The following is a 15,661-nucleotide window of genomic DNA, read 5'->3' on the forward strand; positions in this document are numbered from 1 at the left end:
AATGAGGGTGAAGAGGAAAAAAGAGATCTGCTACAGTCAAAGGACAAAACAGCTTTTGTCAAAGCTGTCAGAATCAATGTTAAAAGATGCAGTAGAACAAGTTAGAAATTTCTAGCCATACCCATAATAGTGGAAGTATCACTATTGTGATATTAAGCTTATTTAAACTCACAAAAGCAAAACAATTTAAAGGACCATTTGGAATATGTTCATTGTTAATGCAGTAATTTCTGGTATCAGTGGTAGGGAATAGTCCTGATAGTGACATTAAAAGGTCACCATTACCTGTCTTTTCTGTTCTGTCTAGCAAAAGCAGTATTAAAACATTGCTATTAAAAAAAAAAAAACCCAAAAACAAAAAACCCAACCTAAAACAAAACGGAAAACAAAACCAAAACCAACCCACAACAAAAAACCTCAACACAACAACAACAACAACAACAACAAACCAAACAACAATAAACCACCAAAGCTCATGAGATGGAGTTTCCACAGCCTTTGAAGGATACCTGTTCTTTGATTCCAACCTAAATGTTCCTAGCTAAATTGTTTCAGCTACAATTTTAAACATGTCTCTAACTATGCTGTTTAACATAGAGGATAGGTTTTTTGTTTCCTTTTGCAAGAACCTTTTGTTCACTTCCCCTAGACTAAACAAACACTCTTTTAGTCTCTCCTCCCAGGTCATATTTTCCTAAACTTCTGATCTAAAGAACCCTCATCTTTCTTGAGATCTGCTGCAAAGAGCAATGTAATATAATATGATGGTTTATGCAGATTAAATTGCAATTACCTGGGAAATTCTCACACATGAAATTCCAGGTCATACAACCTTATGCTGAGTACAATGTTACACTTTCTTTCTTGTAATGCCATTGTTAGCTTATCCACAAGGACCACATCCTACATTAGATAGATGACTGTTAATATACTTTAAAACAAATCATATTTTCTAGGGTGTTATAACTTATGAGTTTATCAGCTGCATATGTAACTTGTATACTCTTCATACCAGAAAATGAACCTTGTAAGTATATCTTTTCAGTTTTGCAGTAAACTGTAACCAATCCATTTCCACCTTATTGCTAATTTTTTAATCCATTTGACAACAGCTGCATAAGGAACCTATTTCTCTAATTTGCATATAAGAATGTTGCCTTTCTTAAGGCAATGTGTGACTTTCTTAAGGCAATATTTTTACATCTATTACATTTTCCTTACCCATAAGGCGTGTTGACCTGTCAAAGGAGGAAGTTTTACATTATCTGCTCTTGATAAAGCAAACTTGACAGTTACTCATCACTTTGAGACCTTTTGAGTGTTTAGTAGACAGTTTATTTGTCTAGCACTTATCCAGGAATAGAAATTCAGCTGACTACTCTTTTAAAAAAACAACCAAACAAACTAACCAAAACCAAACAAACAACAAAAAAACCAACCACCCCACACCTCGTATTACAACCTCACTTTATTCTACCCAATTTTAAGCAACTCCCCAGTAAGGAAAGTAGTTATTAGGAATAAGTGGATGATTTAGATGTTAGTGAACTTAAACAACCAGGATAAATGTACTTCAAAATTTGGACAAATATCTAAGTTGGGATACATCTGAGCCTGCCTACCTTTCCCAGACTTCTAGAACTTTGCCTATCATTCATGAGCTCTCAAAAGGTAATTATTAATAGATCTAAGATTACTTTATTTTAAAGTTTTTCAAAAGTCTCTTACTCAAGTGATTTGAAAACTTAGGTCCCTTGACAACTCTTTTTGTGTTTTATTCAATTTCAGTATTATTTAAGAAATCATTAACTGATCTGAATCTTCCTTGCTTTAGACTTCAACTAATGCTGTTGGCAGAAATTCCAGTTTTAATAACATTCACTTTCTTGAATTCTATTCAGTATATTTTGCTGGTTTGCACTTCCCTAATAATAAACCATTATGTTCCATTCCCAAGCATTGCTTCACTATCAGAAATATCACAAGAACATATCATACAGGAGCATTCAGTATTTTCAGTATTAAAAATGTCAACATACATTATAAGAGCTCACATCTTTCTAAGAATATTGTAAGAACTGTGTCCTTCTGTACTCTTATTCCCAGTGAACACCTAGTTTGAGATATTTGTTGATATTAAAACCTTGCCTTTGGTTAGTTTTGTTAGATGATTCTAAAAAGGATGGTAAGGAAAAGCCCTGTCCACTTAATTTTCATGGTTTAGTGGGGTTTTTTGGATCTTGATGCACAGCAATGCAAATCACAATAACAATACTCCTTCATGTTTTCTATAATTACAGTTTTGCTCCCAGCAGATGTCTCCTAATGTATTGTGGACTGAGCACCCCAGATTATGTTTAAGCAATCTCTCTTTATTTCTGTGTGGCATCTATTCTTTAACAAACTTTACCCTTCTATATCAAAATTTCAAACCTGAAATGTATTCTACTGCGTGCCAGGAATGTCAGTTTGTAAGTTTCTGTTATAGATCACAGCTGTATAGATACAGCATTCTCAACTCATTTCGTTCCTTCTCTCTCATTCTGCTAAGAATAGCCCTAAGTTATGCAGATGTGTTTATAAAGGAGAACAGCTTTTCACATAAATTTAGATGTTGCTTAATTTATTTACAGGAAAACAAAGTTGAGCAGGCCTTTTCAGACCATCTCATATTCTGTCCTTCTCAGTTGCCTGTTTTCTGATGTTTCTTGAACACCTGTTGTCATCTTTAAGCTGCACTATGTATATTCTCCTTATAGAGAAATTTTTTCCCTAGCCAGGATTCACTTTGAATCACTTTGAAGCTTTTTCTCCTTAATCCTTTAGCAATGTTGGCCACCTGCCATCACCCCACATCCATTTTACCTCCAATATACTTAATTCCCCTTAGTGTAAAGTTATATTAACTGCAAAGGCGAGTATCCTTTTTTATTAGTAGTATGGGCACAAAGGAAGAAAAAAACCCACACAACACAACAATCCACAAGATGTAAGATATATGGAAATAAGATATGTGAAATATAGAATAGAATAGTTCTGTTGGAAGGGACCTACAACAATCATCTAGTCCAATTGCTTGCCCAATTCAAGGCTGACCAAAAATTAAAGCATGTTATTAAGGCCATTGTCCAAATGCCTCTTAAACATTGACAGGCTTGGGGCATCAACAGCCTCTCTAGGAAGCCTGTTCCAGTGTTTGACCACCCTCTCACTAAAGAAATGCTTCCTAATGCCAAGTCTAAACTTCCCCTGGTGCAGCTTTGAGCTATTCCCACACGTCCTGTCACTGCCTACCAGGAAGAAGAGCTCAGCACCTCCCTCTCCACCTCCCCTCCTCAGGAAGCTGTACAGAGCAATGAGGTCACCACCCCTCAGCCTCCTTTTCTCCAAACTAGCCGAACCCAGTGTCCTCAGGCACTCCTCGTAGGACAGGCCTTCCAGCCCTTTCACCAGCTTTGTTGCCCTCCCCAGGATGTAACATCCTTCTTAAATTGCAGGGCCCAGAACTGCACACAATACTCAAGGTGAGTCCACAATGCTAAATACAGCGGGAATAAGTTAATGTGAATTTTAATACCGGCCCCAAGAAATAAATTGTAGTTTTATTTACAAACCAATGCTACCTGTATATTACAGTAAAAATATCAGCAAAATGGCATCTTTCTTTTACCATCATTTGAATTAAAGCGTAGGGTTCAATACTGAAGACCAACACCAAAAAAAAAAAATTATTTCTGAAGTAATTTTTTCCAGCTTTTACTTTGGCTTCTGTTCATAGATGCAACAGATTTTTGGTGTTTATACTCATTCACCCAAGACCAAAACAAATGTTAATTAAGAAAAAAACCCAGAACTCTGTTTATATCAACTTAATCTGCATAAAACATTAGCTGGCAATACAAGTGCCCCTGTAATTTAAAGGCATCAGTGTCAAACTGTTCATCTATGCTTTGTTTTGGAATGCTGAAATTTACAAACTTATTTAGAGTTTATGTATTCTGTTTTCTTTAGCACAGAGATTAGACTATGTACTTGAAATTAAGTTACTGTTTTGAGACCAATTAAAACCATTAGGACATGCAGCTGATGAACATACTGCCATTTTTCCACTTTTCTTTCTTAATGACAATTGACTGTAGCGAATCTGTAAATCTGAAAAGACTTAATTAGCATCCAGGGACAGTTTAGTGGTATTTAATTAACAAAGAGACAATAAATTACTTTAAGGAACCAAAAAAAAAACAAAACCCAAAACAACCATAGCTAACCAACCTCTCATTACATCCTGCTAGGTTTTTTTTAATGGGGTATTCTAGTTAAAAGGAATATATTTTGCCATTTAGAATGACCACAGGAAGCAATACTTGTCTTCAGAATAGCAAGAAAAATGTTCTAGAGGCTCATTCCAACTTTTTACCTGTACAACAGATAGACTACATTGAAAAAAAAGTCTTGGGCACTAAAATAAATGGAGAAACTAAATCATAGAAGGAAGCAGAATATAGATATTATCTAAAGCAAAAAAAAAAAAAAAAAAAAAACACACTACAAAAACCTGAGATGCAGTATTCAAACAGAGATTCACAGAAAAAGGACTCACTCATTTTTTTTTCATCCCTGAAAGAAGAGACTCATCTACCTACTGTCACAACACCCACTCCATAAAAATACTACCAGGGCAGAAGGCTTTATTATAACATTAAAACTTTTGCCCATTCTGTGTTCATTTTTATTTCTATTACCTTATCCCCACTATAACAGACTGCATCTCTTGTTACTGAGACAAGAGGGAATTAATCTTTCTAGTTTATTCATCTACTTCATCCTATTTATAGGGTCTGGATTCTTCCTTTTTACACTGTATTCAGCCTGGTCTTTTCTCTCTTCCAGTGTTACTGATCATATCCCTTCAGAAGCATCTCTATTTCAGCATGACACAACCTCCGTTTTCTCCTGTGCCAAGTTATCCGCCTTTCCTCATGACAGGCTCCTGAACACGAGGCAGGCCTCAGCAGCACAGAACAACCTACTGTACTGAGGTACAGACTGATGTGAGGAGCAATACCCAGTCTCCATAGGTTAATCTTCTCTGACTTAGTCATTTCTGCATCATAAAGCTGGGGAGGGTTGGGGGCAGGATCCAGTTGCTACCCATAGTGCATGAAAAACAACTTCTTTATGTCTTTTCTCAAATTAGTAGCAAGATGTACAGATATTCCTCCACAGAGGATACAGGGAGAATACTTCAATGAGGGAGATGACCCAATAATGGCTGTTCTTTGTGGTAAACTTTCAGATGTGCAGTTGTTCATTATTGCAAAGTGAGCCTGGGATTCCAAATTTCTCTCGTATTTCAAACTGGGTTCTAAGTGTAGACTAACTTTTTCTGTACCACCTTCATATCACACAATCTCAAATCAAATTGGATCCAGATCAAATACTGATAAATTGGATCCAGATCAAATAGACTGGTGGCAGTCTGTTTTGCACCATGTGCATGTTGTGAAGGCAGCTACACTAAGGATTGAAAGGCACACAAAAACACTATGGAAGACTGCATCAACACTTATGTGCAGTGCCTAGTGTAGCATGAGGAAAACGCTCTGCTATCTATTAGAGTCAATTAAGTGGCTTTCCTTTCTATACCCTAGGTTAAAAACTGAATATTTATCTTATGCCATGGCAGGAGATAACCTCTTCGTCAGCTGAAGTAACTACTTTTCATTCCTCTGTCCCTTGCCTCAAAAAACACCAGTTTGCAGTTGAGCTCTAACAAGATTTAAACTCTGCTTCTTTAAGATTGACAGTTTCTCATAGCTAAGAGTTGTTCCCGTATGTACTTCAAAGGCAAGCGATGTTGTGGACCGTCACAGCAGTGTGTCCTGCTTTTGAAGGCTTTGAATTATCCATAGCAGATGCTACTAACAAAGAGAAACTGACAGTCTTAAAGTAGAATTTAAATTTACGTTTAGCAAAGGCCACAAAAAAGAGAAGATAACCTTTTTAAAACTGATTCTTCTTTCTGTCTCTTCAGAGAGCAACAGATTTCAAGAAAAAAAGATGTTGTAGGTGGGATTACTATTTATCAGGAAGAACAACCAGTATCATAATATGAAGGGTCTAGCCACTCCAGAAAGAAATATTAATTTGAAGTCAATATTTCCTGAAATAATTCTTTATGCTTTTTAAATAAACTATGCCTGAATCTCCTTATTCATTGTCAAACTTACTTAAAGTTTATTTAAAAACAGCTCATGTTCTTTTTTTTTTTCTCTTAAATGTTTACTGTAGTCACAGGTAGATCAAGTAGATCACAACATACACAAGAAAAACTTCTTTTCCATCTTCATTCCTATTTCTACTTACATCCTGACTTCAAAACATACTTTATGAAAAGCTAACAACATACCTCTTTCAGAAAACATGGAGCTTAGAGAGCCCATTAAACATAAAATATTTATTTTTGGTTTCTTTTGTTTGGGTTTGTTTTGTTTTGTTTTTTTGTTTGTTGTTGTTTTTTTTTTTGGCGGGGGGATACATGAAGATATTGAGCAAAGCAGTTTCAAACTGTTAAAATATATGACTTTTCTAACTGAAAGGCCTGTTTTTAAAGATAATCCTGTTTATTGTAAAAATAGTTAGTTCCCAAGCAATTTAAATCAAAATGAAACATTTCTAATTTATGTAAACCTAAGTCTACAACTGTTTCACTGAACAAATCACTTTTTCAATCATCATTTGATTAAAATTTGAGGGTTTTTTTCACTTCTGTCCTATTTCAGGACAATATCAAAAAACATTAATAATCAGGCTACATATTTCTTGCCTTAAGTCTGTAAAGCTAAACTTTAAATCAGAAGTTTGATTACCTGAGGCTTTTGGTGACATCAGCCAACAAACTTCTAGGGAGACAGCCTCTAAACTTCACTGCCTTCCTTTCTTTTTTAGAGGGCATAAAGCAAAAAATCAGTTATAAATAATTTTATGCACTGCCATCTCTGATTGTTCCCTTCTCACTTTTGATAGCTATACACACATCTTATTTGAACTTAAATAATTCAAACAGGACAGGTGTTCTATCCTGATGTAGTTGCCGTTTGTCTTCACCACAGGTAGCTTCACATGTAGCACATATTGTTTCTTGATCTTATTTTTTTATTTCAGGTTTAGATAGATAGTAGCATGATGTAACAAGGGTATCAACAATCTTCCAGTCCACTGAACCATGAGAAGGGTTTGAGGCTCACGATGCTCTTTTGTTGCCAATGACTGTTCAACCAGCATGGAAGAAGCTAGCAACGTTTCCAAGAAGATTAAATATATCTCATTTGGCTAAGTACGTTCCTTGTATCTTCCATTACAGTCAGATTTTCCTCTTACCAAGGTCTTAGTTCTGACTGGCACTAGATAGACCTCAAATCAAACTAAAGTTTTTACAGCATTTTTCAAAGAGGTCACTGTCAAGGCAAAACAGAAGGGCAAAAGAAATTTTAGGGTGAGGTAAGGGAAAGGAAGCGAACTGGTATGTTTCTGCTGGAAAGTCAGGAGTTCATTTTTAACTCATGCAACTCATCTGCAAAACAGGCCTCCAAACTTCCTTTGGTTTCAATTCCTAGCAGCTAAAACCAGGGCTCCTTCTGCAATTCTCTCTGAAAAAAGCAGATGCTGAAATTCTAAAGAAATACCGCATCTCTTTTTTAACTTAAGTAATATTAGAAGCTGCGCTAGAATTTAGGTCTTCTATTTCACTGGTCATACTAGCGCATCTTTCAAGTTACCATATTTTTCTTCAAAATTTAAGTTTCAAATAAAATCAAAAGACATAGCTGTTAGCAACTGTTTAGAGACTGCAGAAAACACACATAGAGCGTGACTGACAGCTGTTAGCTCAAACAAACAGAATTCAGCAACTGAAGCATACTTATGAGGTTAGGCTAATAAACCCACATTATTTTTTATACACTACCTTTCCAATAGAAGTTCTTGTAATTTAGTTAAGATTTCTTAAATTAAGAAATATGAGTAGTGACATCCCCCCTCCCTCTCACATGAATACATCTGCACATAGTCTAATGCTTTAGCCTTACCAGTGCTGTCATCATAAACAACAGTAACTGTTTTCCACTTGAAGAACTGCACAAGGTCAAGGATGGCACGGCTGAGTGAAGAGAAATCTGGATAGAGGCTGACATAGAAGGAGTCCTTGTTGTCTGACACCTGATGTTTCCAGCGGGTCTGGATATGTGGAACACCCAAAGCGTTGCAGATGGATTGCACAGCATTAGCTGAGGAGCTATGGGATGGTCCGAAGATGGCAGCCACCCCAAGGGACAGCTGATCACAGGCTGAATAGGAGACAGAAGTCTGTCAATGATGAGAGGAAAGAAGGCAGTCTGCCAGAAGGTATTGCACAATTCATATTAAACAAAAGGCACTCCGTGAAATATAACTTTATTGCTGACAGCGCTCCCTTCCTGTGTAACACTTTCACTTACACAGATTTCAACTTCAGAATACATTTCTAAGCTTTCACTATGAGCTGATGAATAGCAACCCTTAACATTGAAATAGCGCTCAGCCACATTTAATAAACACTTCTATGTCAGTGGAAGTCACAAAGGCCAGCAATTGTGTATCTTTTAAAAAGCACTGACAAGAGAAGAGATTTATGCTCAGCTGCATCTTACATTTGGAAAAGGGCCACGTGGGACAGTATTCTAACCTAGACTGTTTAAGTGTTAACTTCTTCCTCAATCAATCAGCACTATTTCTACTGAAATTCTAACTACTCAGAAATTGTGTGGGTTAAGTGGATTCCAGCTAAGTATCATCCAAATGATTAATTTCATGAAAAGTAGGCATGTTGACTCGCAAAATGTAAAGGTCACCATTTTCTCCTAAAAGAAAATTCAATTGATATCTGCTAATGAAAAAAATTCAGTGTCCCTTCATAAACACAGGAAATACTCAGTTTTGCTACACCTGTATTAGTAGATGAAACTAGCCCTGAGAGTCAGTGATGCAGTACTGCTGCATTTAAGCGTCTTAGCTCTCCTCTTTCCAATATAGGGTAACCCTACCTATACTGTGCGTGAGTAGTCTCTGGTCTGTATTATCTCCCACAGTATGTTCCAGTATTATCTTGTAGAATATTAGTTGGGACATGCCAAAAAAGAAGACAGGAAAACTGGTGAATAATGCAGTCCAGTGTTCCAGCCCATACCGTGCTCCTGTTCAGATCACTACCAGAGACATAACATAAGAGTATGCAGTTCTGAAAAATGACAGATTTTGTCTTCTAAGAAAATATCCTGTTTGGTAGAGAGAAGTAATAAAAATTATCTCCCTAATCCAATATAGATGTGAGTATTTGTATGAGGTTTGATTAATTAGTATTTTTACTCCACCATCAATGTTCCTGACAGCTGAGGAAACAAGCAGTAGAAACACATCTTGCTGTGTTACTTTTCTCAGCAAGTCAAAATTAATTGTTTTATTATGCACATTCTTTTCAACATGATGAAAATATTGTTAAGTCTTTCCAGTGCATTCCAGAAACTCTGCTGGCACACCTTTTTATTACTGCAGAGCAATGGTGGTTTAAATGAACTTCTCATATACACACAGGATCTCCATTGCATTTCTAAGCACCAGATCAGGGCCTAAATGACTAGCTTGCTAAAAAAACATTTATGCTAATATTGCCCTTCCTAAGAGTAATCAACAAGCTTTATGCAAATGTCAGTAAATGGGATCACTAACAGCAGCAATAGCTACCAGATGGCTTTTCAATGGGCTTTTTTTTTTTTCCTGTTTCTGAGATTTGAATAATGCAATGCTTTCACACGTGATTTAATACGGCACTGGCTCTATCATACGCATACCAATTTTTCTAGTGCATTCAGAGATATTTTGTTTGCATTTACATTAGTCTTCACTGAAACAGTATCTTGGAAATATCATCTTGCCTTCAGGTTACTCTTTCATATAGTACCTTTAAAGATCCATTAATATTTCATCTATATTCAACTTCAAAAGTATATTCTACTAAGAGGTCTAAACAGGCTATTTGTGATGCAGAGCCTGGCTGTTCACTAATGGACATAATCATGAACCACAAAAATGAGTCAAATGCTTAAGCCGCATTGTTCAAACTCTGCTTTGGAGCCATCATAATAAAATGAACCATTTTATGTTAACCTTTAGCCTTTGATTCTGAACTAAAGCACCTGTTAGCACAAATGTAGTTGGCTGTATTGTGAATTGATAAAGCAAAAAGCTGTTAGCACTGGAAGATTACACAGATTTTGATACAGCGTGACCAGTTACAAATAGAGTTGTATTCTCATCCAAGATGCAAGTGGGAACAATGAATATATACAATCTATTCAATATATCCAATCAATGGCATGTTGCCATTCTAACTTCATCTATTATAGTCTATCAAGAATTAGCAACATAATATTCAGGCTAGCTTGCACCCTCAAGCAAGCCCCAATTAAGGACTAAGAGTAGTTGTGTTGTCTCAGGAAAGGCTTAAAGAATTAAAGATAGCAGAACAAATTTCTCTGCTCTCTACATACACCCTCCCTCATGAATGGAATGATACTGTCCCATTAAATTTCACAGGACAGCGTGTACTGGAGTCAGGCAGCAGTTGAATTTGGAAGATGAGGAGGAAAGGAGAAAAAAGGGGCCAGAATTAGGGATCAGCCCATTCATTCACTGTTGGCTGAGATGGAAAGATAGTCTCTCAGAATTTGCTTTAATCCACCATCAAAAAGAAACAGAATAACAACTCAAAAATATTTCATTAAAAGTGGTGTTTGCCTCCTCCTTCCACACACTCTCCTCTGCAAAGAAAGCATCTTGCTAGGCATAAATATTCAGCCCATAGAATTTTTCATAAATCAGAGCATCTTCCAATGACCCAACTGTGTGTATTTCTGTACAAATATGGATACTGTCTATTTTCATGCCTAACGACAGCCTACATTAGAATTGTTTATTCCATTGTTGTGTAAAGCTTTCAGTCTTCAACACTGGGGAGTGGCATGTTGGGACCAGATCACTTGGCAGACTTAGGCTAGAAACCTGTCATAAAAAATACAGGTAGACCTCTGATTCTTTCACCTTTCTTATTTCCTTGTTAAGGACAATATTCATATGAAATTGGCTCTTCAATTATTTAAAACAAAATGTTATTAAAGAACATGTAACAGTGCAAAATTTAGTCCTGCTGAGTTCTGACACCAGGCTTTGTATTTTCTCCTGTAAGTACATAATGAATTTGTTGGGGCTTGTACTTTCTAGGGTATGGCAATGATGCAGTACAACTTGCATCTATTGTCATAGACTTTAATGTAAAGCAATCTGAAAACTGCCATTTTTGTGAGAATCAAAGAATTGAAAATTTAGGAAAAATGTTCAAAATTATCTTTAACTTTTAATTTTTCTTTAAACAGATCATTTATGGTTAAGAGAAAACTGCCAAACTCAGGCCTAGACATCCACCTGATAGCAATATTCTTACACAAACTTAATATTTAGGCTTATTTTTATGCCTCATTGACATAAGATGCACAAAACTACAACTACTTGTTCCCCTTTGAAGCCCACACCTGATTAACTATATGAGATATTCATATGCTAAAGGTATTTGTGGAGATGTAGTTAAAGTGATAGAATGCTTAAAACTGAATTGCAGCATTCTTCCAAGTTCACTAGAATTTGGGGCACTTGCCATTTTCCAGGAGAAAGTCTAGAGATACTGTTTTCTCACTCCAAAGGACGTGGGCTCGAAAACAACATAGTCACAAAGCTCAGAAAAATTTATTTCATATTTTAAATATTCAAATAAATAGCTTTTAGACATGGGCAGTGGGAGCAAAATGACAATGTAATTTTCAAGCAGTTACCATTACAGCCTTCAAGGGGTGGTTGTTAAAGCAGTTCTTTGATGTCAGCCACATCCTTGTACAATCGCATTGCATACAGCTTTATTGAACAGACATTTTTTTGGGTTGGTAAACCAAGTAAGTCTTAGTTTCTCATTAAAAAAATAAATATGCAAAAGGTTACCTTTTTTGGATGCTTCAAAACTATCATAGAGATTTATCTTTTGGGTGTCATATGTTAACGTGGTGTTTGGCAGAAGAGTTCTATTTCTGTTGATTGTGTTCACAGCAAATCTGAAGGCTAATTCTTCTGCTCCCATTGGACCAGATTCTACACACTCAAAAATGCCTCCTGGTAGAAGAAAGAAAAAAACCAAACCACAAGTAAGCCAAAAAGACATACAAGAATATCTTTAATTATCAGTTTGGGAAAAGATTCATCAGCCTGAAATTTTTAACTTAATAAACCTGATACAGTGCAAGCCATGAAATTGTCTCATGATTTTGGTGAGGTTGAGGCCAAAGAAATAACCCAGCAACAAGTCAAACTTACCTTAAAGAAAAGCTGTTTGGTTTTTCCATACAATATTCATTTTACTATTGTGAATAAAAAGAGTGTGGCAATATAAACTAACCAGTCTATTTAGAAGCAAAATAGGAGAGGAATAAAGAATATGTAATTATCATTTTACATAGTTAAATTTGAAATGATTACATTTACCTTTACCAGATCAACCACCACATATGTGTGGCTGGGTGGGGATTTCTGGATTCTTATTTTTTACTCTTCTAGACTTATAGTACAGCTATAGTGAACTGGAAAGTTCACTGAAAGTGCAACGCGTAAAGGAGCATGGAACTGGGATGCCCCAAACTTCCTCCAGAAATGAGAATGTATAGATATTTTAGCATGACTGTGTGCCTGAACTGATAAATATGTTAAGCAAAGGGCTCATATTTTGCACTGAGCGGCACGTACATGCTAACCTCATCCTCAGGAAATACAGGAATCTAAGCAACTACAGCCTGCATAAGCTCTATCATGCAATGAAAGCATCCCCACACAAAGTGTACTGCCAGAGTAGGACATGCCTCAAACGACAGGCAATTTCTAGAGGGCTTCTGAGCAGGCCTTAGTCCTAAATGAAGCAAGTTTGTGAAACTGTGCTGTGCTTCACCTCTTCTTTTCTCATAATGAGATATCCTTGCCCATAAAAATGTAAATTTATACATACTTTGAAGTAACATCATTCTTGGGTCTGGAAAGGCCAAGGATACAGTGATAGTAAAAGTAATTTGAAGATATCTCCCTACTATGGTGACATGGAATGCCTCAGAAAAACAATCAGCATCCCTATGGTCTCTCCAGTCCTCATGGTAACAGCATATGTTTATACTAATGGACATCCAATGGCCATCATCTGAGGATCAGTAATTACAAGCCAGGAATTGTATTTGTGCAAGAAATGTTTTTCATTCACTTTCTTCTAGCTTGTGCTTATTCATTTCCAAAGTAGTGTTGCTACCTGGCTTTGTATTGTCTAAAAAAAATTATTCAACACTCCACTATTTTCTCAGCAAGAAGGTCTCAGAATCTGTACAGGAACCAAGTCAGACTGAACCTCACAAACTACAATCAGTTTGTAAACAGTCTTGTTGAGCAGCCAAGCAGATGAACCATTTCTAAAATGAAAAGAAGGCGTATTTAGTTATCAACTCTCTCCCTGTCTGAAACTTAAATATGAAGTGGCTTTACAGTTTTGCAAACCTCCTGCCTCTTCCAACCTGTTTCTTACTACAGGATGGAGGCATTAACTTTTTTCCTGCAGACGACTCTTTTAAATTGCTGGTTAGAGCCCTAGGGGCAGATGCTCAAATGATATTAATTTAAAAGCACAAGCACTAACCACTAAGATGAGATGCAACTAATAATTATTTAAACATCAGTCATTTAAAACTGATAATGAGGCAGACGCTTAAAAAAATGTAGATATCTAGGGAAATGATGCAAACTCATTGAGCATAGAATGTGTCTATAATCAGTAACCAATATTAACAATACTTCAAAAGCTAAAGCAAAAGAAAGTTGGATAACATTCAGGTAAATATAGGCTTAGCACACTTTAAAACTGAAAGAAGTGACCATGTTAATTTGTTCAATAATGCAATATTAACATGAAAGGCAACCTACTGCTTTTGAAATTAATGAAGTGCTCTGTTCAGGAAAATATAGTCTGATAGACAAGATTTTGTGCTGCTTGAGATGCACAGCATCTAAACTTTATAAATCAAACAGTGACATATAGAAGGATCCTATTTTGATTTGGGCAAAATATTAAAAAATTGCTGCTGAAAGCTAAACATTGGTGAATAAGTGGTAAGTATAGATACTAAGAGACAAGAAAAATAAAAAGACATTTCCATGAGCATTATGAAAATTAGGATAGACTTCATAGGCTTTCCTAAGGCATCTGGAAAGCAGTTAGTCAAATGTATTTGGATAAACCAGTATCGCACGAAAGGTTGTTAAAAAAAAAAGATTATATCCTGAGTTACCATGGATTCATAAAGAGAAATAAGCATTATAATGTCTCTTTCTTCTCCCTGAAATTTTTACATTGGAAGATTTCTTCTTTAATTTCAATGTGTCAATACAATCTTCCTTCTTTATTCTTGTATTTTTCATTCTGCTCATTTCTAAATTCTTGAGCTGGGGAATTCCTTGTCAAAGTTTCAGCCACTACTCTCAGCATAAGATAAATACAAATAAAAATGGATTTTGACCTCTCGTATCTGGGTAATTCCTAATGGTAGTGACAGTCCATCACATAGGAAGACAATTTTATGAAGACAACAAAGTCTCTATCTCCTTTGAGTGGCAACAACATGTGATTTGCCACGTGCACCATTCAGTGGTTTCCTCCCTCACTCACACATTCTCTGTCCCTGTGGTAAATATACGTGCTACAAAGCTGGCAGCATATGGTTTGTCTGCCTCAGGTAGGTACTTGGTAATCTTAAACTGCCTTGACCTTACCATTATGTTCCTACATTTGTTAATGAATATGCAAATAATAGCAAAAAAAAACTACTTTGAGTATTTTTAAAGAAAATGTTGTGTAAATCCACTGGCTTAATACTGGGGGACAAGCTACAAATTACACTGCATTTTTTATAAAATGGGTAAGGAAATGAATAAAAAGGATTGGCTCTCCATTTCAGGTATACTCAATTATAAAGTTATACTGGTTTCCAGAAGCTGTTATAGCATACTGAGTCATGTTGTTCCCTCCCAAGCAGGCTGTTATTTACTGCTGTTGTACCTTGTATTCAGGATAGCCTTATTAATAATCAAATTGACGAATGCGCTGCATGCTCTTAGATAAGCAGACAGAAGAGTCATAAATCTTGCCATTGATATGTGGACAAGCAGCCAAGCCAATGCCTATCTCTGTCTAACAGCTTGAAAAATGCAGATGTTGGGGTTTGTCTTATTTTTAACACAGCTTATAGACCTGTATTAGGCAGAAACACCAGTTGTCAATAAGCAACCAGCAGCACATCCTAGAGGAAATGGCTGAATTTTCACCGCTACCTCAAAACGGAGACAGAAAATTTAAAAGGACTAGTAAAATGTGTATTTAATGCTTAGCTTGCTTTAATGGTCTTATATATGACTTCATTTACAATGTTAATGATATGGCAGTTCTTCTCTATCCTATAACAATAACACTAGGGAATATAGCACCATGTAGCTACAGCTC

General features: G+C 36.1%; 1 protein-coding gene across 4 annotated transcripts in view; it reads right to left on the bottom strand.

Annotated features, from left to right (window-relative positions):
- Nucleotides 1-15,661, bottom strand: part of GRIK2 (glutamate ionotropic receptor kainate type subunit 2) — a 420,597-nt gene that overhangs the window by 269,122 nt on the left and 135,814 nt on the right. For 3 of the 4 annotated variants that reach the window (XM_074581040.1, XM_074581041.1, XM_074581043.1), the window contains 2 exons: nt 12,082-12,249; nt 8,088-8,345 (listed from right to left, as the gene is read on the bottom strand). The exons of the other annotated variant lie outside the window; for it this stretch is intronic. In XM_074581040.1, coding sequence (XP_074437141.1) covers nt 8,088-8,345; nt 12,082-12,249 — 426 coding nt within the window. The remainder of the gene's footprint in view (nt 1-8,087; nt 8,346-12,081; nt 12,250-15,661) is intronic. 4 annotated transcript variants of the gene reach the window in all.

This window comes from Larus michahellis, chromosome 3 (assembly GCF_964199755.1).
Source record: "Larus michahellis chromosome 3, bLarMic1.1, whole genome shotgun sequence".
In the NCBI taxonomy this organism is placed as follows: domain Eukaryota; kingdom Metazoa; phylum Chordata; class Aves; order Charadriiformes; family Laridae; genus Larus; species Larus michahellis.